Source organism: Hyperolius riggenbachi, chromosome 6, assembly GCF_040937935.1.
Source record: "Hyperolius riggenbachi isolate aHypRig1 chromosome 6, aHypRig1.pri, whole genome shotgun sequence".
NCBI classification, from domain to species: domain Eukaryota; kingdom Metazoa; phylum Chordata; class Amphibia; order Anura; family Hyperoliidae; genus Hyperolius; species Hyperolius riggenbachi.
In genome coordinates this window covers 222796218-222821049 of record NC_090651.1, presented here as the reverse complement: position 1 = coordinate 222821049, position 24832 = coordinate 222796218, and the positions used below count along the sequence as shown (strand labels likewise).

At 45.4% G+C, this 24832-nt stretch overlaps 1 protein-coding gene across 1 annotated transcript; it reads left to right on the top strand.

Annotated features, from left to right (window-relative positions):
* Positions 1-229: 229 nt before the first annotated feature.
* On the top strand, positions 230-19593 carry LOC137522657 (arylacetamide deacetylase-like 4). The gene is made up of 4 exons (XM_068242728.1): positions 230-445; positions 4985-5207; positions 15773-15836; positions 18581-19593. The coding sequence occupies exons 1-4, from the start codon at positions 287-289 to the stop codon at positions 19347-19349; spliced, it is 1215 nt and encodes a 404-aa protein (XP_068098829.1). The 5' UTR covers positions 230-286; the 3' UTR covers positions 19350-19593.
* Positions 19594-24832: the final 5239 nt, after the last annotated feature.

Genomic DNA, 24832 nt, shown 5'->3' with positions numbered 1-24832 from the left:
GGGGCTCTTTGAAGGATGAAAACTGGTGCTGGTACGATAGAATTTTATTGTCAGCCATAGCTGTCAGGTCTTACCATTGAGTGTGTGGTAATTCATCTTCTCATAGCTGTCAGGTATTACTGCTATTACCATTGTATGTGCATGTGTGGTAATTCACACATGCAGCTGCTAGATGGCGATGATCATCAGTGGAACTGGAGAATCAGGAAGTGCAAAGCATAAAGTTTAACATTCCTGCAGAACAACACTGGTGTAATCCTCAGAGCAGACAGGAGAATTTGCAATTATGTTGCTACTTGTGATAGGAACTTTCCTGTTTGTCTGTTTCCTGCTGTTTATTGGAGCTACCTACCTCGAAAGCTCAAAAGCGGAGTATCCACCTGGTATTGCCAATCCCAAACTTCTAAAATCAATCCACACAGCATGGACAGGTTTAACTATCCTGGTGAGTTGATGTGTGCTCTGTCTTATCAGTGTTGTGTGTAATATCTTGTTATATGACCTGTAAATATTGGAACATACTGAAATGTTCTGTGGTGGCAGAAGGGACAGTGAAGCAAGACTCCCTGCAACAAGAAATTGTATTTTTTTTTTTGTCAATCATGATCAATGTGATGCAAATAATTCCAGTTTGGAAGGTTAATGCAAAATGTATATAGCATGGAATTACAATTCCTGTTGTTTTTTGTTCCAGGCTGCTTACAATGTGCATGCAAGCCATGATTATCAACATATCTGCCTGACCCTGAGACCGGCTTCATACTGCATATTGGCAGTGCGGCAGTCATACCGCACCGCCAGAAACAGGCGTTACTATACAGTATTTCCATCTGGCATCTGGCCAAGCAGGAAGATGATGCTCACTTCCTGCTTGGCAATCGATGACCTGCGCGTAAGCGTATTTCTAAAATATGCTTCTGTGCATGCGCGTTGCAGATAATTGTGGCCTGTTTTTTAAAAGTACGCATGTTACCATAGACTTACATGATTAGCATTAGGCTGCGGTGGGGTTTGATAAATTTACCGCACTGCCTCAGTGTGAAAGGGCCCTAAGCCCTTAAAATGTAACAGAGATGTCATAAAATAAAGATTTTATACTCACCTGGGGCTTCCTCCAGCCCCATGAGCACGGATGCGTCCCTTGCCATCCTCCTGGGTGCCTCTGTTCAGCCGCAATCAGTCCTGGTAGTCCTGCTCAGTCGTGCCAGTCGGCTCCTTTGCGCATGTGCGGAAGGGCCGTGCATGCGCACACGGGAGGATGGCGAGGGATGCATCGGTGCTTATAGGGCTGTAGGAAGCCCCGGGTGAGTATAACATTTTTATTTTATGACATCTTTGGTTTTCTTTAAAGGGACCCTGAGCAGTGACTTAAATTAAAAGATTTCACTTACCTGGGGCTTCCTCCAGCCCACCGTAGGACGCGAGGTCCCCCGGCGTCCTCCGGGCCCCTCTCCGTGTCCGTCCAGCAGCTCCTGTTACCGGCGAAACCCGGGCCGGCTGTTCCCGGTTCCTGACGCTCGAAGTCATCACGCCGGCCCCTACACCTCCTCACGGCGGCCGGCGTGACAGGTCTGCGCATGCGCGGTTTAGCGTTAGAAAACTGCATATGCACAAGCCTGTCACGCCGGCCACCGTGATGACGTGTAGCGGGCGGCGTGATGACGACAAGCGTCAGGATCCGGGAAGAGCTGGCCCGACACCCGGGCCGGCCCAGGTGTCGTCGGTAACAGAGCCGCTGGAGGGACACGGAGAGGAGTCAGAACGATGCCGGGGGACCTTGCGGCCTACGGTAAGCTGGAGGAAGCCCCAGGTAAGTGAAATCTTTTAAGTCACTGCTCCGGGTACCTTTAAACCAGGAAGTCATCACAGCAAATCCAAGCCTTACAAACCTCACATATTCAAACTGACATCATGCTTCTACATGAGTTCTGCAACAAATACTGGCCTTCTGCCAGGTTGTTATTCCTGTCATTGCCCCAACAAAAGACCATTCAACTCCTGTGACACTGAGGTCTCCTGTGTGACTAGAAGGGAATTGGACTACTGAATATAATCACTATAACCATATATGTCAAACTCTGGCCCACAGGCCACATTTTGTACCGCAGCACCATAAAACTTGACCTGCCCTGGCCCTTTAAAACTTGGCCCGTGGCTTGGCCCCCTCCCTCCATCTCTCAACTTGCCCTGCTTGTGGCGGCCCCTTTCATTGATGAGCCTTGCTCTGCCCTCATCCTCCTTGTACGAGTGATAGAGCGTGGCTACGCTCTATCATTCCGTTGCTCCGTCTCCTAATGTCTTCTTAGACCGGTTTGGGATCTCTTTCTCCCAGGCCGCCGCTCCTTTACCTCCTGGAGTCGGCATCCCGTCCTGCACCCCAGTCCACTCCCTTGATCCTCTTCCCTACATGCATGCAGCACAGGCATCAGCGGTGACACTCAGACAGGAGAACGGCTCCTCCTAGTAGGTGCGTATGCAGAAAGTACTTCCTGTATACGCGCCGTTACCAGGGGAAATGCTCTGTGCCTGTGCTGCATGCCACGCTGCTGGGAATGTAGCGAAGAGGATGGGGGGTCAGGGGCAGGCTGTCTACCTACTGGAGGAACCTACCTGGCTAATCTATACCGGGGGCACCTATGCCTGGCTACCTATACTGGGGGCACCTACCTGGCTAACCTATACTGGGGAACCTACCTGGCTAACTTATACTGGAGCCACCTATACCTCACTAACCTATACTGGGGGCACATATGCCTGGCTATCTATACTGAAGGCACCTATTCTTGGCTACCGATACTGGGGGCACCTATACCTGGCTTCTTATACAGGGGTGTATAAGAACACCTATACCTGGCTACCTACTTTGTATTTATATAGCGCCGGCATATTATGCAGCACTGTTTGAGTATATTGTCTTGTCAGTAACTGTCCCTCAGAGGGGCTCACAATTTAGTCCCTACCATAGTCATATACAGTGGTTTGCAAAGGTATTCTGCCCCCTTGAAGTTTTCCACATTTTGTCTTATTACTGCCACAAACATGAATCAATGTTATTGGAATTCTATGTGAAAGACCAATACAAAGTGGTGTACACGTGAGAAGTGGAACGAAAATCATACAAGATTCCAAACATTTTTTTTAAATAACTGCAAAGTGGTGTGTGCGTAATTATTCAGCCCCCTGAGTCAATACTTAGTAAAACCACCTTTTGCTGCAATTATAGCTGCCAGTCTTTTAGGGTATGTCTCTACCAGCTTTGCACATCTACAGACTTAATTCCTTGCCCATTCTTCTTTGCAAAACAGCTCCAGCTCAGTCAGATTAGAAGGACAGCGTTTGTGAACAGCAGTTTTCAGATCTAGCCACAGATTCTCTATTGGATTTAGATCTGGACTTTGACTGGGCCATTCTAACACATGGATATGTTTTGTTTTAAACCATTCCATTGTTGCCCTGGCTTTATGTTTAGGGTCATTGTCCTGCTGGAAGGTGAACCTCCGCCCCAGTCTCAAGTCTTTTGCAGACTCCTAGAGGTTTTCTTCCAAGATTGCCCTGTGTTTGGCTCCATCCATCTTCCCATCAACTCTGACCAGCTTCCCTGTCCCTGCTGAAGAGAAGCAACCTCAGAGCATGATGCTGCCACCATCGTATTTGACAGTGGGGATGGTGTGTTCAGAGGGATGTGCAGTGTTAGTTTTCCGCCACACATAGCGTTTTGTATTTTTTTGGCAAAAAAGTTCCATTTTGGTCTCATCTGACCAGAGCACCTTCTTCCACATGGTTGCTGTGTCCCCCACATGGCTTGTGGCAAACTGCAAACGGAACTTCTTAAGCTTTTCTGTTAACAATGACTTTCTTCTTGCCACTCTTCCATAAAGGCCAACTTTGTGCAGTGCACGACTAATAGTTGTCCTATGGACAGATTCCCCCACCTGAGCTGTAGATCTCTGCAGCTCATCCAGAGTCACCATGGGCCTCTTGACTGCACTGATCAGCGCTCTCCTTGTTCGGCCTGTGAGTTTAGGTGGACGGCCTTGTCTTGGTAGGTTTACAGTTGTGCCATACTCATTCCATTCCACTGATCGCTTGAACAGTGCTCCTTGGGATGTTCAAGGCTTTGGAAATCTTTTTATAGCCTAAGCCTGCTTTAAATTTCTCAATAACTTTATCCTTGACCTGCCTGGTGTATTCTTTGGACTTCATGGTGTTGTTGCTCCCAATATTCTCTTAGACAACCTCCGAGGCCGTCACAGAGCAGCTGTATTTCTACTGACATTAGATTACACACAGGTGCACTCTATTTAGTCATTAGCACTCATCAGGCAATGTCTATGGGCAACTGACTGCACTCAGACCAAAGGGGCTGAATAATTACGGACACCACACTTTGCAGTTATGTAAAAAAAAATGTTTGGAATCATGTATGATTTTCATTCCACTTCTCATGTGTACACCACTTTGTATTGGTCTATCACGTGGAATTCCAATAAAATTGATTCATGTTTGTGGCAGTAATATGACAAAATGTGGAAAACTTCAAGGGGCCGAATACTTTTGAAAACCACTGTATGTCTATGTACATATCGTGTAGTGCATGTATCCTAGTCTAGGGCCAATTTAGGTGGTAGCCAATTAATTTATCTGTATGTTTTTGGGATATCGGAGGAAACCGGAGTGTGCAGATGAAACCCACGCGAACACGGAGAAAACATACAAACTCCTTGCAGAAGTTGACCTGGCTGGGATTCAAACCAGGGACCCAGCACTGCAAGGCGAGAGCGCCAACCACTACGCTACCGTGCTGCCCACCTTATACTGTTATACTGTACTGTATACTGTTGGCACTTGGCCTGGTCTAAGTTTTTCATTTTGGCCCTCCGTCTATTTGAGTTTGACACCCCTGCAGTCTAGACATTTATGGTCTTGAGGTGAAGATTATGATGCATAAAAACAATAATTTTCTTTTGCTCTCCATTCCAAACAGGGGAAGACGCTGGAAAAACTTGGAATATGCAGCTGGATTGTTCTTTTTCGCCTGGTGATAAATTCACACAAGCGTAAGTTGGGAGATGACCCAGAACTCCTCATAAAAAACCTGAAATTTGAATGCGTGCCTGTGAGAATTTACCAGCCTACAGCGCCCTCTGCTGGAGATAGAAAAGGAGTTGTGTTTTTACATGGGGGTGGATTCATGTTTGGAAGTATTGGTAAGTAGTCAAATGAAGTGTTCTCAATTTCAATATGCTGGGCAACTTCACTTTTTAATTTGAAATTCTGCTTTCTCCAAAGCTGTTCCATAAACACGTGTCAGAACTGCACGAGTTCTGGAACATGCTGTACTTTTTCCTCCCTATTTCATCTCTCTTGTGGCAACCTGCCTGCTTTTTTTACAGAGGACTTTCCAAGCATGGAATCTGTACTGCATTTGCAGTACATTTTATCCAGGTAGTTTTATTTTCCTGCATTAGTAAAATTAGCCGCATTGGAGATGGAACTCATTATACTTATTTTCCTCGCCTCCACAAACCTAGTGACAATCTCTAGAATCTGAACAGATTGCTTAGTTCATATGTTTTATACTTATTTTCCTCGCCTCCACAAACCTAGTGACAATCTCTAGAATCTGAACAGATTGCTTAGTTCACAACGAAACATATAATTCACAATTTTGTTTGCTACTAAACATGTGCCTAGGTCAGTGATCTGTAAACTTGGCTCTCCAGCTTTTAAGGAACTACAGATCCAACAATGCATTGCAGGAGTCTGACAGCCACAGTCATGATTCATAAAGGCAAATGCATTGTGGGACTTGTAGTTCCTTAACAGCTGGAGAGCCAAGTTTGCAGATCATTGGTCTAGGTCAGGGACAGTGTATAAGATAGGTATTTCATTAGGGGGAGGAGACACTGAAATGGCCAAAAGTGTCCTACAACAAAAGTCCATGAAGACTCTGCTTTTGACAGAATACTGTCAACCTCAACTTTCACAGTAATTTCCCAATAGTTGAAGCAGTGCAGAGGCTGGGGGCACATCTGTTTATGCTGGGGAGGGTGGCTGCCAATACTGGGGGCATATGGGCACATGTGGCTGTCTCTGCTGGGGATGAGGGCTGCAAATACGGGGGGCTGTCTATGCTGCGGAGGGGCGCTGCTTATACTCTGGAGGCACAGGAAAACATCTGGCTATTTATTCTGGGTTGGTGTGTGTGTGTGTGTGTGGGAGGGGGGGGGGGGGGTAGGCTTTTGTGAAGGGTATCTTATTTTTTTTTTGGGGGGGGGGGGGTTAGGGTAGGGGCTTCCAAGCCAAAACAGTGTGGGCACCCCTGCCATAGACCCTCAACAGCATACAAATCAGGTGTTTCTTACTGAAGCCTGACTGGATTGGCCACATTCTTGTTTCAAGTGTGTGATTTATATCAGCCACCATATCCCTCTCAGTTCAGGTGTCCTTTAATTGAAATCTACTGATTTCATTTGCTTCTACCTCACATTTCTAATTTACTTTCATGCTGAGGCAGGAATGTAAAGGTGGCCATACATGAGGTGACTTGACGGCCGATTGACCATCCGATTCAATATGACTGAATCAGATGAAAATTGGTGCCACCAAGTGCATGCCCAATTGACAATGCGGCCAATTTTGGGCCAAAATTGATCGCATGAATCGGTCGGACATGCTGCAAGATGTTGGGCTGTAGTGGAGCAATTGGCAGTACCGGTGAGCGATATCTCAAGGATGCCCCCCCTAATGTTGCATGAACCCCCCCTCCCCAGCTGCCAAGTGCAGTATACATTACCTGTCCGCTGCTGCCTCCAGGCGCTGCCCTCTCTCCATACACATGCCCTCATGTGGGTGCCACTGTACACGTGGGCGTGTGTGTGAATATTAAGTGGTTAGCGTTGGGCCGGTGAGGTGATGGATGCGGCGTCGCAATGCTGATTACGGATCGATTTCAGCTCGAAATTGATCGGGAATTGAACTGTGGTGTATGGGCTGCAGACAGATCTCTCTTCCATCAGAGAGAGATCTCTCTCTTGGTCGATCTGCCCAAACATGCAATTCAATTTCACTAATTTTGTATTTATTCTTTTTCCCTCCCTCCCTTCCCCCGCCAACCAATCACCGCGATCGGCTGTCATAGGCATCAGCCTTTGAGAGCCGATCGCTCCTGTGCCTCCCCAGGGGACAGCCGAGTGACATGGCTGTCCTTAGTACACAGCGCTGTACAATGTAAATAGACAGCGGTTTCGCCATCTAACAGTCTCTTGGCGGCGATTGCTGTTGGGAGACTGATGGTGGAGCAGAGCTCTGTCACTCAAGCCGGGATCCGTGTGCATCGGAGTGCGCGATCCCCTGCAATCTCCGCCCCCAGGACTCTACGCCAATTGCTGTTAGGCGGTCCAATTGGCGTGAGGTGGTTGGCAACAGGTTAAACAATACCAGTTGCCTGTCAGCGCTGCAAATCTTTCATGCATCAGTAGTGTCTCAATCACACACCTGAAACAGGCATGCAGCAAATGCAGTCAGACTTCAAACATCTAAGGCCCATTTTCCATGAACAGTTGATAGGCAGTGAAATGCCTCTCAAACTCTCACAACTGTTTGCTGCTGCCTGGTAGCTGCTCACTGCTGCCTGGTAACTGCTCACTGCTGCCTGGTAACTGCTCACTGCTTCTCACTGCTGCCTGGTAACTGCTCACTGCTGCCTGGTAAATGCTCACTGCTGCCTGGTAACTGCTCACTGCTGCCTGGCAACTGCTTACTGCTGCCTGGCAACTGCTTACTGCTGCCTGGCAACTGCTTACTGCTGCCTGGCAACTGCTTACTGCTGCCTGGCAACTGCTTACTGCTGCCTGGCAACTGCTTACTGCTGCCTGGCAACTGCTTACTGCTGCCTGGCAACTGCTTACTGCTGCCTGGTAACTGCTTACTGCTGCCTGGTAACTGCTTACTGCTGCCTGGTAACTGCTTACTGCTGCCTGGTAACTGCTTACTGCTGCCTGGTAACTGCTTACTGCTGCCTGGTAACTGCTTACTGCTGCCTGGTAACTGCTTACTGCTGCCTGGTAACTGCTTACTGCTGCCTGGTAACTGCTTACTGCTGCCTGGTAACTGCTTACTGCTGCCTGGTAACTGCTTACTGCTGCCTGGTAACTGCTTACTGCTGCCTGGTAACTGCTTACTGCTGCCTGGTAACTGCTTACTGCTGCCTGGTAACTGCTTACTGCTGCCTGGTAACTGCTTACTGCTGCCTGGTAACTGCTTACTGCTGCCTGGTAACTGCTTACTGCTGCCTGGTAACTGCTTACTGCTGCCTGGTAACTGCTTACTGCTGCCTGGTAACTGCTTACTGCTGCCTGGTAACTGCTTACTGCTGCCTGGTAACTGCTTACTGCTGCCTGGTAACTGCTTACTGCTGCCTGGTAACTGCTTACTGCTGCCTGGTAACTGCTTACTGCTGCCTGGTAACTGCTTACTGCTGCCTGGTAACTGCTTACTGCTGCCTGGTAACAGCTTACTGTTGCCTGCCCGGTAACTGCTTGCTGAGCACACAGTTCAACAGCCCATTGAAAAGAGGCCTAACTGTATGCTTGTTCAGGGTCTATGACAAAAAGTACAGTATTTTCCGCCGTATAAGACGCTCCGGAATATAAGATGCACCCAGGTTTAGCGTCTTGTACATGCCCTCCCCCAAATGGTATCCTCCTATGTCCCTCGTGTCCCCCATGTGTCATCTTGTATGCCCTATGTGTCATCTTGTATGCCCCATGTGTCCTCCTGTATGCCTCGTGTCCTCCTGTCCCCTCCCCCCGTGTCCTCCAGTGTCCCCCCATGTCCTAGTCTCCCTGCTGTGTCCTATGGTTGGCCACCTGTGTCCTCTGGCCTCCCCCAGTGACCTGTGTCCTCTGGTCAGCCCCCTGTGTCCTCTGCTCGGCCTCGTGTCCTCTTGTCGGCCCACTGTGTCCTCTTGTCAGCCCACTGTGTCCTCTTGTCGGCCCACTGTGTCCTCTTGTCGGCCCACTGTGTCCTCTTGTCAGCCCACTGTGTCCTCTTGTCAGCCCACTGTGTCCTCTTGTCAGCCCACTGTGTCCTCTTGTCAGCCCACTGTGTCCTCTTGTCAGCCCACTGTGTCCTCTTGTCGGCCCCTTGTGTCCTCGTCGTGCCCCCTGTATCCTGTGCTCGGCCCCCTGTGTCCTCTGGTTAGCCCCCGTGTCCTCCTGTGTCCCTGCTGTGCCTGGCTCCATCCCTACCTGCGTCTCCTCACTCCCCCTTGTGCCTCGGGGCCCCCTCGTGCAAGCAGCCGTAGCATCTTACCTCCTCCATCATGCCCGTGTCAATTGAAGACATCCGGCTTCTCTGCCCGGCTTCCTCTAGTGCCGGGCTTCTAATGACGCGTCATCAATGACTGCTCACTGCTGCCAAGTAACTGCTTGCTGAGCACACAGTTCAACAGTCCGTGGAAAAGAGGCCTTAAAGCAAAAGGATTAGCCATACTATGCAAGGGAAAAAAACACATAAGTAGATAAATACTTGATCTTCTTATATAACACATGTATTGTACTGTCCACGTTTTGATTTCAGTGAATTTTATATAGTAAATGAAGAGAATTCTGTTCCTGGTGGGAGCCATGTCTTTGCCCACAGTTTGAGGCTAAATGCTGATGTCATTTCTGCCCTTTACATTTCTTTCTTTTCTCCTCCAATCGCTGAGTCACCTCAACCTTGCATGTAAACATAAGTGAGCAGGATATCGTGTTTCAGAAAGGCAGGGAAATAAATGGAAGAGCAGGAATATATTCTAGATAAAAAGAACTCCCAGCATGCAACTGTTTGGTGCTGACTATTAAAGGGCCAGTGCTCCTTAAGTATGTGATAACTCCAAACCATAACAGCAGAAAAAAAAATGCATTTTAACAGGATTAATAAGAAAAAAAATGGAAAAAATTCATTATTTCTCAGTTTTCAGCCATTATAGCTTTAAAATAATCCATGCTACCATAATTAAAACCTATGTATTTTATTTGCCTGTATGTCTCGGTTATTATACCATTTAAATTTTGTCCCTATCACAATGTATGGCGCCAATATTTTATTTGGAAATAAAGGTGCATTGTTTCCGTTTTGCATCCATCACTATTTACAAGCTTATAATTTAAAAAATGTTTGTAGTATACCCCCTTCAAATGCATATTTAAAAAGTTAAGACCCTTAGGTAACTATTTATGTCTGTTTTTTTAATTGTAATTTATTTTTTTCCATTAAAAATGTTATTTAGGGAATATTTTGGTGTGGGACATGAACAATTAATTTTTAATGTTGCTATATGTGGAAATTATAATGAAAAACATGTGTAGATGTAGTTTTACTATTTGGCCACAAGATGGCCACCTTCATTTTTGGTTTCCCTCCTTGTACTTCTTGCTAAGTGGAAGTACAAGGGGGATGTGGAAATTCTTCCGGGCAGAAGAACTGAAGCCTCACGGGTGAGCGCTTCGGTTTTTCTGCAGGGGAAAGGGATCGGTGATTGGGAACCATGTTCCCTTTCACTGATCCCAGGGCTACCGGGGGACACCACGCGATCGCGGACGGGAGCGCGCCGAAGCGCGACACCGCATCGGAGCAGCCGCCCGGACGTGAGCTTCGCGTCCGGGCGGCAGAAATGGTTAATGCATGTAAGGTTTGCACATATAAATCACAAATGCGTTTTTGTGCTTTTTGTATGCGTTTTTTTTATATACGTTTTATAGCAAATCACTAGGAAGTCAACAGGAAGCGGAAATACATCCATTTTTTTTTCAACGCATCAAAAAAAGCATAAAAAACCGCAATAAACGCTATATGTCTGCGCCACCATTGACATACATTAGATGCGTTTTGAAAGAATATGAAGCAAGTTCAGCGTTTTCTGAAACAGAACACAAACCTATGCATTTTTTCATGCCTCCCATTGACTTACATTATACGCGTTAACACTAGCGTTTTACGCAATGCTAGGGTTTCTGCCTAGTGTGTTCCTACCCTGGGGCTCTGGAGTAATCCTGATAATTGCTTATGCTTGTGCCTCAATGTACACAGTGTCATGTTTACTACAAACATAGGAGTGCACTTTAAAACCACTTCCCGACCACCTAACGCACAGAGGCGGCCGGGAAGTGGACCCCGCAAGGACCAGCTCACCCACAGAGGCGGTGGTCCTTGTAGGGGCATGGGCGGAGCGATCGCGTCATCCGTGACGTGATCCTCCGCTGGCGCCTGACTCCGCTCACCCGCCGCAACATCCCGCCGGCCATACGGAAGCGCCGGCGGGATGTTAACCTCACGTTCGCCGCATACAAAGTGTGTAATACACTTCGTAATTTATACAAAGTTTATTATAAAGGCTGCCTCCTGCCCTGGTGGTCCCAGTGTTTGAGGGACCACCAGGGCAGGCTGCAGCCACCCTAGTCTGCACCCAAGCACACTGATCTCCCCCCCCCCCTGCCCCCTGATCGCCCACAGCAGATCACCTCCCAAGTGCAGTGTTTACATCTGTTCTCTACCCTAAACACCCACTAATTACCCATCAGATCAGACCCTAATCTGCCCCTTGCGGGCACCCAATCACCCGCCTACACGCTCAGATTGCCCTCAGACCCCCCCTTATCAATTCACCAGTGCATTAGTTACATCTGTTCTTCCCTGTAATAACCCACTGATCACCTGTCAATCACCTGTCAATCACCCATCAATCACCCCCTGTCACTGCCACCCATCAATCACCCCCTGACACTGCCACCCATCAATCACCCCCTGTCCCTGCACCCATCAATCAGCCCCTAACCTGCCCCTTGCGGGCAATCTGATCACCCACCCACACCAATAGATTGCCCGCAGATCCGACGTCAGATCACCTCCCAAGTGCATTGTTTACATCTGTTCTCTCCTCCAAACACCCACTAATTACCCATCAATCACCCCCTGTCACTGCTATCCATCAGATTAGACCCCTATCTGCCCCTAGGGCACTCAATCACCCGCCCACACCCTCAGAATGCCCTCAGACCCCAGCCCTGATCACCTTGCCAGTGCATTGCTTGCATCTATTCCCCCCTCTAATCACACCTTGAGACACCCATCAATCACCTCCTGTCACCCCCTAGCACACCTACCCATCAGATCAGGCCCTAATTTGCCCCGTGTGGGCTCCTGATCACTCGGCCAAACCCTCAGATCCCCCTCAGACACCCTTCCGATCACCTCCCCAGTGCATTGATTGCATCTATTTTCCCCTCTAACCACCCCCTGAGACACCCATCAATCACCTCCTGTCACCCCCCTAGCATCAGATCAGGCCCAATACAACCTGTCATCTAAAAGGCCACCCTGCTTATGACCGGTTCCACAAAATTCGCCCCCTCATACACCACCTGTCATCAAAATTTTCAGATGCTTATACCCCTGAACAGTCATTTTGAGACATTTGGTTTCCAGACTACTCACGGTTTTGGGCCCGTAAAATGCCAGGGTGGTATAGGAACCCCACAAGTGACCCCATTTTAGAAAGTTATTCACAAGTTAGCGGAAATTGATTTTTATTGTTTTTTTTCACAAAGTGTCATTTTCCGCTAACTTGTGACAAAAAATGAAATCTTCTATGAACTCACCGTACTACTAACGGAATACCTTGGGGTGTCTTCTTTCTAAAATGGGGTCATTTGTGGGGTTTCTATACTGTCCTGGCATTTTAGGGGCCCTAAACCGTGAGGAGTAGTCTTGAAACGAAATTTCTCAAAATGACCTGTGAAATCCTAAAGGTACTCATTGGACTTTGGGCCCCTTAGCGCAGTTAGGGTGCAAAAAAGTGCCACACATGTGGTATCGCCATACTCAGGAGAAGTAGTATAATGTGTTTTGGGGTGTATTTTTACACATACCCATGCTGAGTGGGAGAAAGATCTCTGTAAATGGACAATTGTGTGTAAAAAAAATAAAAATAAAAAAATGTCATTTACAGAGATATTTCTCCCACCCAGCATCGGTATGTGTAAAAATACACCCCAAAACACATTATACCACATGTGTGGCACTTTTTTGCAGCCTAACTGGGCTAAGGGGCCCAAAGTCCAATGAGCACCTTTAGGCTTTACAGGGGTGCTTGCAAATTAGCACCCCCAAAATGCGAGGACAGTAAACACACCCCACAAATGACCCCATTTTGGAAAGTAGACACTTCAAGGTATTCAGAGAGGGGCATGGTGAGTCCGTGGCAGATTTCATTTTTTTTTTGTCGCAAGTTAGAAGAAATGGAAACTTTTTTTTTTTTTCTTTTTTGTCACAAAATGTCATTTTCCGCTTACTTGTGACAAAAAATAATATCTTCTATGAACTCACTATGCCTCTCAGTGAATACTTTGGGATGTCTTCTTTCCAAAATGGGGTCATTTGGGGGTTATTTATATTATCCTGGAATTCTAGCCCCTCATGAAACATGACAGGGGGTCAGAAAAGTCATAGATGCTTGAAAATGGGAAAATTCACTTTTTGCACCATAGTTTGTAAACGCTATAACTTTTACCCAAACCAATAAATATACACTGAATGGGTTTTTTTTTACTCAAAAACATGTTTGTCCACATTTTTCGCGCTGCATGTATACAGAAATTTTACTTTATTTGAAAAATGTCAGCACAGAAAGTTAAAAAAAATCATTTTTTTTGCCAAAATTCATGTCTTTTTTGATGAATAAAAAGTAAAAATCGCAGCAGCAATCAAATAGCACCAAAAGAAAGCTTTATTAGTGACAAGAAAAGGAGCCAAAATTAATTTAGGTGGTAGGTTGTATGAGCGAGCAATAAACCGTGAAAGCTGCAGTGGTCTGAATGGAAAAAAAGTGCCTGGTCCTTAAGGGGGGTAAAGCCCCTGGTCCTTAAGGGGGGTAAAGCCCACGGTCCTCAAGTGGTTAACCTAGTGCATCTGGTTATTCCACATCGAAAAGCCAGTCAAAACCAAATCCAAGAATAGGCAGCTGATGCAGATTATTTTCTGATGACCTGATAGCATGTTACTGTATTTGAGGATGAATACATAGTTATGTATACAAATTGCAACATTCACATCTGTTGCAGTGTTAAAAGGGGAGTGATGTACTGCTATGAATACTATAAATAGAATAAAACATGCACACCAATGGATTAATGCAACACCAAGTATATACAGTATTACAAACAATTGTCATGATACACGCATAAATTCCCATTGGGATCTGTATAGCAGATATAAAATAAATAGTGGATAGCCATTGTCTTTCTGGTTTCCTAAATGCTGTGCAGCTTAGTGTTCAAAACACCTGATCTGCTGCATGCTTGTTCAGAGTCAATGGTTATAAAAGTATTAATAATAATAATAATCTGAACATTTGTATAGCGCTTTTCTCCTGTCGGACTCAAAGCGCTCAAGAGCTGCAGCCACTGGGACGCGCTCAAGAGGCCACCCTGCAGTGTCAGGGAGTCTTGCCTTGAACTCCTTACTGAATAGGTACTTGACCTAGCCAGGATTCAAACCCTGGTCTCCCATGTCAAAGGCAGAGCCAGCCACCGTGTTAAGGTGGCCATACACTCGTTAGATTAGCAGCAGATAGATCATCAGATAGATCTCTGATCTATCTCATGTGTTTAGGAACATTTTTTACTAGGAACAGATTTCCAATAGATTTCAGTATGAAATCTATTGAAAATCGATCTGATGGCATTTTTTTGCCATCAGATTTCCATCAGGTCCAATGCAAAATGATAAGCAATCTCAACAGATCTTCCTAAATTTTCCAACATGTCAGATCGATTGAAATCGGCCGCAAATCGATCGATTGGTCAATCGATTTGCGATCGATCAATTTCAATCGATCGGCCGCTAATCGGCTGAGTGTATGGGCGAATGCATCATCATAAATCTATTTGACGAAAGTTTTTAACACTAAGCACACCGTATGCACTACTGTTCCTTAAATAAGTCTCCTGTTATGCCTCTGTATTATACATAATAACCAATCAAGTTCCAGCTTTACTAGTTTAGGCTTCTACTGTAATGTATACATTAATCTTAAGCCTGGTAGACACTTTCAATGATGACTGGCCAATCACTGACCAACTTTACCCCCTCCATCTAGTACAAGGGCCAAAAGACTTTGAATACTATGAGCAGATTGTGTAGGTAAACCATCATACCAGATGGAGGTGGTAAAATTGGTCAGTGATTGGCCAATCATAATTGAAACTGTGTACTGGGCTTAAAGAGGAACTTCAGCCTAAACAAACATACTGTCATTAAGTTACATTAGTTATATTAATTAAAATAGATAGGTAATATAATCTCTTACCCAACTTGTTTTAAAAGAACAGGCAAATGTTTGATTTCATGACGGCAGCCATCTTTTTGGTTGAAAGGAGGTGACAGGGAGCATGAGACACAGTTCCAACTGTCCTGTGTGCTGATCACCCTTCCCAGTTGCTAGTCAGCGTGAACAACAACATAGGAAATCCCATCATGCTTTGCACAGCATCAGGGAAAAAAAGCCCGGGCAGTTTTCTATGATAGGGCAGAGTTTAGCTTTTGTACAGCTAAAAATAAGGCTTATGTAAGAAAAACAAAGTTCTGATGCTGTGAAACTGTTAAAGAAACGCCACACCTTTTCAGTGCTGCTGAGTAGATTATTAATCTGGAGGTTCACTTTAAGCATTGATTTCTCATGTTAATACAAGAGACCAAATATGTAACAACCTTTATTTTCCTTTTTAAGAGAGCTATGACAGAATCTGCCGACAAATTTCAAAGAAGTCTGAAGCTGTGGTGGTCTCAGTCGGGTACGTAGCCTTATATTTCTAATTTCATATATACCTTTACTATTCTTCATCAGTTGTTGAATGTCTAAAGTGCACAGTCCTCAAATTAAAAGTTACAGAAGCTCAATAATTCATGTTAATAACATGTCAAAAACAAGATTACAGACCTGTAAAGTATACCATAAATACTTGCATATAAGCCGACCAGCGTATAAGCCGAGGTGCCAACTTTCCCCTCAGAAACCAGGAAACATTGATTGACTTGCGTATAAGCCCCCTCCCCAGTATAGCCCCCTCTAAAGTAGCTAGATGTGCTCCCAGTATGTCAGCCCCCTTCCCATAGCCAGATGTGCCCCAAGGATGATACAGCTGTGTCTCAAGACGCCACTAGATGGCGCCATAGATATGAGACACAGCGATTGCCACACAGGAAGAATCCCTGATCATTGCACCACTGTCACGTTGCTTTCACGCTTCACTCCACAAGCCAGGGGACACAGGTAGTTTTGAGCAGCGCATACTGCTCACCTTGTTGCAGAGGATGGGTGGCATGGACACGGAGCCAGCTGCCAAGAGCAGAATCACTAGTACACATTCCTTATGCTCCTCTCTCAGTAATAAAACCTGCTCCACCATATGTTCTGCTCCACTGACCCGCATAGAAGCTGAGGGGGTAACTTTTCAGCACTTTTTTTGTGCTGAAAAATTAGGCTTATACACAAGTATATAAGGTACTTAGAATTTTAGGGATCTGTTGAGCTTTCGTGGTTGCCAGACAAGAAAAGACTGTGTCATTGCTTCTAAGCTAACATTGAGATGGCGGCCATGTGCCTCTGGATAAAAGGATTAAAGCAAACCCAAGCTGGCCACAGGAAAAAAGTTAGATATTTACCTAAGAAGAGGGAAGTGTCTGGATCCTCCAGAGCCTTCCCATGTCCTCCTCGAGTCCACTGCCGCTGCCAGGTACAGTTCACAGCCTCACTACTCTTCATGAACGAGTGAGGTCGTACACGTCAGGGAGTGTGGCCACAAGAACATATCCGGCAAAGTTCTTGTTGGATATTTTCAGAGGGTCCGTTTTGGCAATGGTGGGGGCGAGAAGGACAAGGGAAAGTCTCTGGACTATCCAGAGGCTTCCATATACCTGGTAAATATCTAACTCTTTTTTTTTTTCCTGTCGTCTTGGGTTCTCTTTAAGATGTCGGGTGTTTTCATATACACGAAAATAATTAAGATGCCAGGTGCCACCATATGTAAGAGATAAGTAGCTATATACTCCCAGATAATTGCATAAGCCCCCAGATAGTATTATTTGTTAGCCATTTGGGGCCCTCAGATAGTAGTCTTTGTGCCCCAAGACAGCAGTATTAGATAGCTGCCTTTCAGATAGGAGTGTTAGGTAGCCACCTCTGTCTCCTCAGTTAGCAGTATTAGGTAGCTACCTCACAGAGAGCAGTATTAGGTAGTGACCCTTCAGACAGAAGTCTTAGGTAGGGTCCCTCAAATAGCAGTATTGAATACAGGCCCCTCTGGGAACACATGCCTGGTCATAATTGCAACCCTTAAGATCCCAGGCCTGATGCCTGTGCCATTGAGTTTACTCTACTGGTGAATCCTAATGCTGGAATGAGCTAGCTATAGCAAAACACCAAACTAGCAAGAAGGGGTAAGATCCATGAAAGAGTCAGTGTTTAGTTAGGCAACTTGCAGAAAGTAGTTAGAAAAACTCTAACTCAACTTCACTGAGTTCAGCTCACATGGAAGTAGGAAAGCCTACATATTACATACAGTATGTGTACATTTACTTAGAGCTAGTTGGCATAGACATTTGTATAGCAGTGTGGTTCTAAACTGACTCAGCTAACCATTTTCAAGTCTGTAGTGCTGTTTTGCACTTGGCAAATTTAATACAAACATCCACCAGAGGATCTTCCAGTTAAGGGCTGGTTCACACGGGCGCTAAACAACGGGCTGCAACCGTCATCTTTAATGCGCTGGCCATTTAAGTGAATGGACAGTGTCAATACAGTAGTTTACCATCATCTGCACGAATGCCGTGTTTCGATCCTGAAATTCCCTGATGTTTCAGGCAATCCTGGAAGCAACATACTGCTTCCAGGATCGCTAAGTGTCTCCGCTGTTCACGTTTACCATGAATGTTATTCGATATTCGCATCCACCCCATACCTTCCCATGGTGCAATATTTTGACCCTTCACCATTAAGTCAGGTGGCACAGGACAGTTGAACAGCCATTTTTTACCACACAGTGGTAATTTAATTCATCAAAAGCTGGTAATACTGCGGTGCACACATAGCGCATGGCAATACTACCTTCACTTCCACCTGCAAGTACCACAAGTTGCGTGATTAGAATAACTCCCGATACTTGAGTAGCACAAACGTGTGTTACTAACGAGCGTTCCTGTAGCAACTGATGCACTACTTGAGTACTACGTACCTGCAGGAACAAGTGAAGATAATATTGCCATGCACTATGTATGCACCACAGTATAACCGGCTTTTGATGAATCAACCCCCATGTCAGCTACATCTACCTTTTAGTAGACATAGTGATTTTTCCTCACATGGCAGATGAAATCCATTTTGTCCCTAAGATTCTAGCATCATTTTGCTGCAGTGTGTTCAAATTATTCATTTTTGAGTTAAAGCTAGCTGCTGATATACTGCGTTTGGGGACTCAGAAACCATGTGTTTTTAAATTTTAGAGAGTGTTTGGTGACTATCATGAAATATCTTCTTTAGGTACCGCTTGGCCCCAGAGCACCGATGTCCTGCAGCTTTTGATGACAGCATAAAAGCCACCATCCATTTCCTAAAGACGGCCAAGCAATATGGCGTTAACCCGTCTTCTGTTATGATCTGTGGAGACAGTGCTGGTGGTATCCTAACGATCACGGTTTGTCAAGCTCTCGTAACTAGGACAGATATTCCAAAACCCCTGGCCCAGGTTATGATATACCCCAGCTCCCAGATGATTGACTACACTTTACCCTCTTACCAGCAAAATGCCATGGTGCCCGTTTTATTAAAAGAACACACTATATTCTACAAACTGAACTATCTAGGAGTGAACCCGTCTATGTCAAAGGAAATGCTCAGTGGCAGCCATGTTCCTCCTGAACTGTGGAAGAAGTTCTCTAAGTGGCTGAGTGCTGATATCATCCCTGATGAGTTTAAGGTCAGAGGTTACAAACCACCGGTGACCCCCACCTTTAACCACGATGCATATAAGAAACTCAAACATGCTTTGGACCTCACATCGTCTCCATTGCTGGCCGAAGATGCTGTGCTTAGTTTGTTACCTAAAGCTTATATTTTAACCTGTGAGTATGATGTTCTCCGTGATGATGGTATACTCTACAAGAAGCGCCTGGAAGACAATGGGGTTCCAGTTATCTGGCACCATGTTAAAGATGGCTTCCATGGAATATTTAGTTTCTTTGATACACCAGGCTGTGAATCAGCCAAATGTGCCATGGATAGCGTTGTTAACTTCATAAAAGATGCCTAATGCTTAAAAGAAACTTGTACTGAGAGAAAGTGGAGCCTGCCATTGATGACTTCTACTTTGCTGTATGTCGCATTGATCCTTTGACTTTAGTGCTTTCTATGTCAAGGAACTAAGTATGCAGCCAGTGGAGTAGCGTGAAGTCAGAGATCCTCATATAAATATATCTGTTCTAGATTAGTGACCTAAAATATCAGCCAATAAACACACTGTTGGCATAAAAAAACACACTGTTGGCACAAACAAACACACTGTTGGCATTTTTGGAAGTAATTCTTCAATGGTAGCCCTTTATATCTAATTTTGTTTAGTTAAATCTTTGCAGCAGTTTAACTGTAAATGTATGTATTTTATTGTTTGGCTATTTAGAGCTTATATACTCTGGGATGCTTTTATAGCCCAACAAGTCCTGACAAGCACATTAATAACTGACACACAACCATAATCACTACAAATCTTCCATTTTAAAGCACACCTGTGACTTTAAAAGAAGTAGAAATCAATTACTTACTTAGGTAGAGCCTTTGGATCTTCTTTTCGGTGCATTTTTGTATGCATTTGCTTTTTTCATGTGTTTTTGGTGCGTTTATCTTTTTAAATATTTTCCCTTTATCAATGGAGTAAAACACAATATCATTTCTTTTTTTTTTAAAGCATAAAAAACTCAGGCCTAAGCGTCTCCATTATGTACGTTTTATATATGTTTTTGAAAACCCTGCAGCAGGTTGTGCGGTTTCAAAAATGCACATTGTAAAAAGCACGTGTGTTTTTATATGCAGCTCATAGACTTTCCTTATCGGGAAAAACTATAGCGTTTTCCGTGATGCTAGCATTTCTGCCTAATGTGTTTCTAGCCAGAGGCTTTCCACATCCTCCTCCAGACCACCACCGCCGATGCCTGGGACCCTCTGAAAGTTTGTGGCCCTGATGCTGTATGTGAACGAGCGTGGCCCAAGCATGCTACTGCGCAGGCACGAGCCATCCTGGGCCTGCGCAGTGCAGCCAAGCTCAGTCGACAAGCCCATGTTGGGCGCCCAGCCCTGAAACAGGGAGGTGGGTGGGGACGAGGAAGCCTCTGTATTATGCAAAGGATTCACTCTACTCATGTATGAATCTATTTGGGGAACTTTTTTTCCCTACAGGTATGCTTTAAGAAGTAGAAGGAAGATTGTCATTCTGACACATTTATTTATACCCATCTTTATTAAGATTCACCCCTCTCTCAGGAGTAGCACAAAGGAAAGGGGCAAACATAAATGTCTGCGAGTTAGGAAGGGGACACAATAATTGTGGAGAAAGCATGTGATTTTCTGCTTGCACGATTTTGCATTTGCAAATTTTGTATTTTTTTTTTCATGAACATTCACGCGCAATTCTACACATAACAATTTTTTAATGAATACCAATGAAGTTAATTTACATGAAAAAAATAATCATCTAGCTAACTTCAGAATTGTCCAAGTGTAGAGAGATAAACATCCGGCACTATTGCAAGGCTTAGTCTTCAGTGTATTTAATAACAGTTCTTATGACAAATCCATCCATTACAGTACATTTCAGTACATAAATAGTTCACATACCCTGTTGTTATCCTCGCCGTGGGGCAATGTGGGAGCCTTACCACTGTTTCACTTGGTGTAAGCTTCTGAGGCTCCATGCGCAAAAAGTGCCCCATTTCAGGGCCATTTAAACTGTCGGGCATGCGCTCTGAACGCTGCGCTTGTGACGTAGCTGCCAGGGCCGGGCCGAGGCATAGGCTAGAGAGGCTCCAGCCTCAGGGCGCACTGTAGGAGGGGGCGCACAATTCATTCAGTTGTCATTCCTAATTGTGTTTGAAGCAGAAAGAAATAAGAAAAGGGGATACATAGCAGTGACTGCAAGCCAGATAACTAGATATTAAGGTGTTGGGGAGGTTGTGGGCCCTGTGGCACCTCTTAGTCTAATAGCAATCAGTGTGTGACGGTTGGGGTGGGAGGGATGGAGGGGCGCACTTTGGTGTCTCAGCCTTGGGTGCTGGAGGACCTTGTCCCGGCTCTGGCTGCATGTCACTTCCTACAGTTCGATATAAGCGCGCATGCGTACGCTTGCTAGCGTGTCACGTGACCGCTCAGTAGGAAGTGTTGTGCGCTCCATGGTGGTTTCTGTATATCTGTTGACTTGGACTATACAGTATCACCACAAGATGGTGCTAAACACATAAAGAGGCTCATGTAACTGCTATTGTTATGGACAAATATGCTCGTAACATTAAAAACAGTACTTTATTAAACTATTTAAAAAAAGGGGGATAAATGGTGTGTAGTAAACCATAGATATAAAATTAAAACCTAAAGTATATTACTGGGGATACTCTATTGGGGAGATTTTATCTCTATTCACTAAGGTAGACTTCCTTATTTTTGAATTTCTGCAGATGCAAATTTTCATATTAATTTTTCTTAATGCTTTAACGCTTACATTTCTCTATACTTTAAACTTTTCTTATTCTATTTAGCACCATGCTATTTCTCACCATATTGCCCCATACTCGTGACTACAATAGGTCTATATTAAAAACACATATTAAAGAGGAACTGTAACGACAAAACGGCCCCGGGGGGTACTCACCTCGGGTGGGGGAAGCCTCCGGATCCTAATGAGGCTTCCCACGCCGTCCTCCATCCGTCAGGGGTCTCGCTGTAGCCCTCCGTGCAGCGGTGACGTAATATTTACCTTCCTGGCTCCTGCACAGGCGCTCTGACGGCTGTCGGCGCCGAAGTAGGCGGAAATACCCGATCTCCGTCGGGTCTGCTCTACTGCGCAGGCGCAAGTTTCCGGCGCCTGCGCAGTAGAGCGGACCCGACGGAGATCGGGTATTCCCGTCTATTTCCGTGCCGAAAGTCGCCACAGCGCCCCCGCTGGAGCCAGCAAAGGTAAATATTGAACTGACAGTCGGCACAGTCGCCGGCTGTTCGGAGGGCTGCGGCGAGACCCCCGTGGGACAGAGGACGGCGTGGGAAGCCTCATTAGGATCCGGAGGCTTCCCCCACCCGAGATGAGTACCCCCCAGGGGATCTTTTTGATGTTACAGTGTCTCTTTAAAGGGGTTCTTTTGCGAAAAAAGTAGGCAGTTAAAAAATGTGACAGATGACAGGTTTTGGGCCAGTCCATCTTTTTAAGGGGGATTCTCATGGCTTTCTTTGTTTTCAACATCATTTCCTGAACAGCAGTTTAACTGCCAAAATAACAAGATACCAGCCGGCCTCCCTAATCACTTGCACACTATTATGTCAGTTAGATTTTGCAACTGTTGTTCAGGAAATGCTGTTGAAAACAAAGAAAGCCCTGAGAATCTCCCTTAAAAAGATAGACTGGCCCAAAACCTGTCATCTGTCACATTTTTTAACTGCCTACTTTTTTTGCGAAAGAACCCCTTTAAAGGTTTCTGAACAAACATGCAATATTGCTCTGTTATACACTCAGTTATTCTCTATTCTTGTTACGGATCCAAAAAACATGCCATATCTATATGGTCATTTAGACCTAAAGGTCCCAAAGAATCACTGTTTATTATCCATCTACTTTCTCTTCTCAATAATAACTGTTCTGTGTCACCTCCTCTTTGGGGAATAGGGGCCTGTTCTAGGCCTGCAAAAAACTTCATGTACTGAAATGTACTGTAATGGATGGATTTGTCATAAGGACTGTTATTAAATCCATTGAAGACTAAGCCTTGCAATAGTGCTGGATGTTTATCTCTCTACACTTGGAATATTATTTGTTTTTTTCAAATCCAGAGCACATTTAAGGTACATACCCTAATACCCGTACTCCGGAGGTGCTTACCACAACTACCTAGGCGGCGCAGTGCCGGTCACTTTTGTTCTTCAAAGATTTAACTTCAGAATTGTATATGTTTTTTTTTTTCCCCAGCAATTTTTTCACGCACATTTCACACGAAAATAAGCCGACCTGCTGTCTAACTACTAAACGCAGAAAAATTGTAAATGCAAATCAAATCCACACATGAATGGAAATATAATGCAATGCCATTTAAAGGGGCACTATGGCGAAACATTGTAAAATGTAAAATCTGTGCAAACATAAACAAATAAGAAGTATATTTTTTCCAGAGTAAAATGAGTAATACATTACTTTTCTCCTATGTTGCTGTCACTTACAGCAGGTAGCGAGCAGGGACAACTGTGTAGCGAGCAGGGAAGCTGGCCAGCTGTGAGGAAACGCGGAAAAGCCGCCGTCTTTCAAAGTGAGGCGGCTGTTTCCGCGTCCAGCAGGGCGTCACAACGCGGAAAAACCACCGCATGCCGCTAAGGCAGAGCGGCGGAATCCGCATTGGAGGCGGCCCCCGCAAGCGGTTCACAAGATACATTGCAAGACAGTACTGGTGTGGCTGGGACTGATTCAGAGTGACGCGCGCGCACAGAGGCTGAGTTTAAATAACAGCCAGAAGTGAGTCAGCTGACCAGGCTGGTCAGCTGACATTTTCTACAACTTTCATTGGTCCAGCAATTAGGGAGGCCCTGGAAAGGTCCTTGAGTATATATACTGCTGGCTGTTCACTTGCTCTTTGTCTGGCGTTGCGATCACATATGTGGGAGCACCCAGATCCATAATCAGATCCGCAAGTGTGCCGGGACCAGCTGGAGCTGTAATCCTACACTTAGCTAGATTCTGTTGATAGCTAAAGTACTAGTTTGATTGTGATTATCTGTTATGACCTTTGCCTGCCTTGACTATCCCCTTGAACTCTGATCTTGTACCTCGATACTTCTGATACTCTGTTGCCGAACCCCGGCTTGTACCTAGACTCCGCTTCTGCCTCCTGATTCTGTACCTCGTTATATCTGCTTCCCCGTTGCCGAACCCTGCCTGTACTTAGACTACGCCTTTGCTTTCTGATATTGTACTGTATCTGTCCGTGTGTGTACTACCTGGCTTGTCCGACCTCGAGAACCGACCTTACAGTTAGAGGCGGTTCCTCGCTCTGTTAGTGACCCCTCCTCCTGAGTGTCACTTTCAGACAATCCTTCCTACTGTCAGTCTGACTCCTCCCGTCTTGGAGAGCTCAGGTCTGCGGAAGGAATCTGTGCAGTATTCCTCGCTGCACTGAGGCCTTGTCCTCTAAGTATTACTGTTACACCAAACACTACACTCTACTCAGTTGAACAGAGGTTAGCTTGTATATCGGATTATCAGTGATACTGCAGATCACTTATAATCTGGTTTACTTCTGTATTCCCAGTGATACTGCAGATCACCGGTAATCAGCTCCTCTCTGTGCTTCACCGATCGTTACAGAACGCCAGACCAAAAATACCGATGGACGCACGCGCTGACCCTCTGACTGTGCTTGCCACTTCGGTGGATACCATCCATCAAGCACTGGGTCAGCACAAAGCTTTGATTGATGCCCTAACAGGCTTTGTGCGAACCCTTCAGACATCAGTCGATTCGGTGCGATCCCCTTCTAGTGATGACATACGGAT

What these genes read in the sequence shown, in the direction of transcription:
- LOC137522657 (XM_068242728.1), top strand. Translation starts at nt 287, where the DNA reads ATGTTGCTACTTGTGATAGGAACTTTCCTGTTTGTCTGTTTCCTGCTG. An exon ending in ATTCATGTTTGGAAGTATTG is followed by an intron (nt 5,208 to 15,772) that starts GTAAGTAGTCAA and finishes TTCCTTTTTAAG; the next exon opens with AGAGCTATGACAGAATCTGC. An exon ending in GCTGTGGTGGTCTCAGTCGG is followed by an intron (nt 15,837 to 18,580) that starts GTACGTAGCCTT and finishes TATCTTCTTTAG; the next exon opens with GTACCGCTTGGCCCCAGAGC.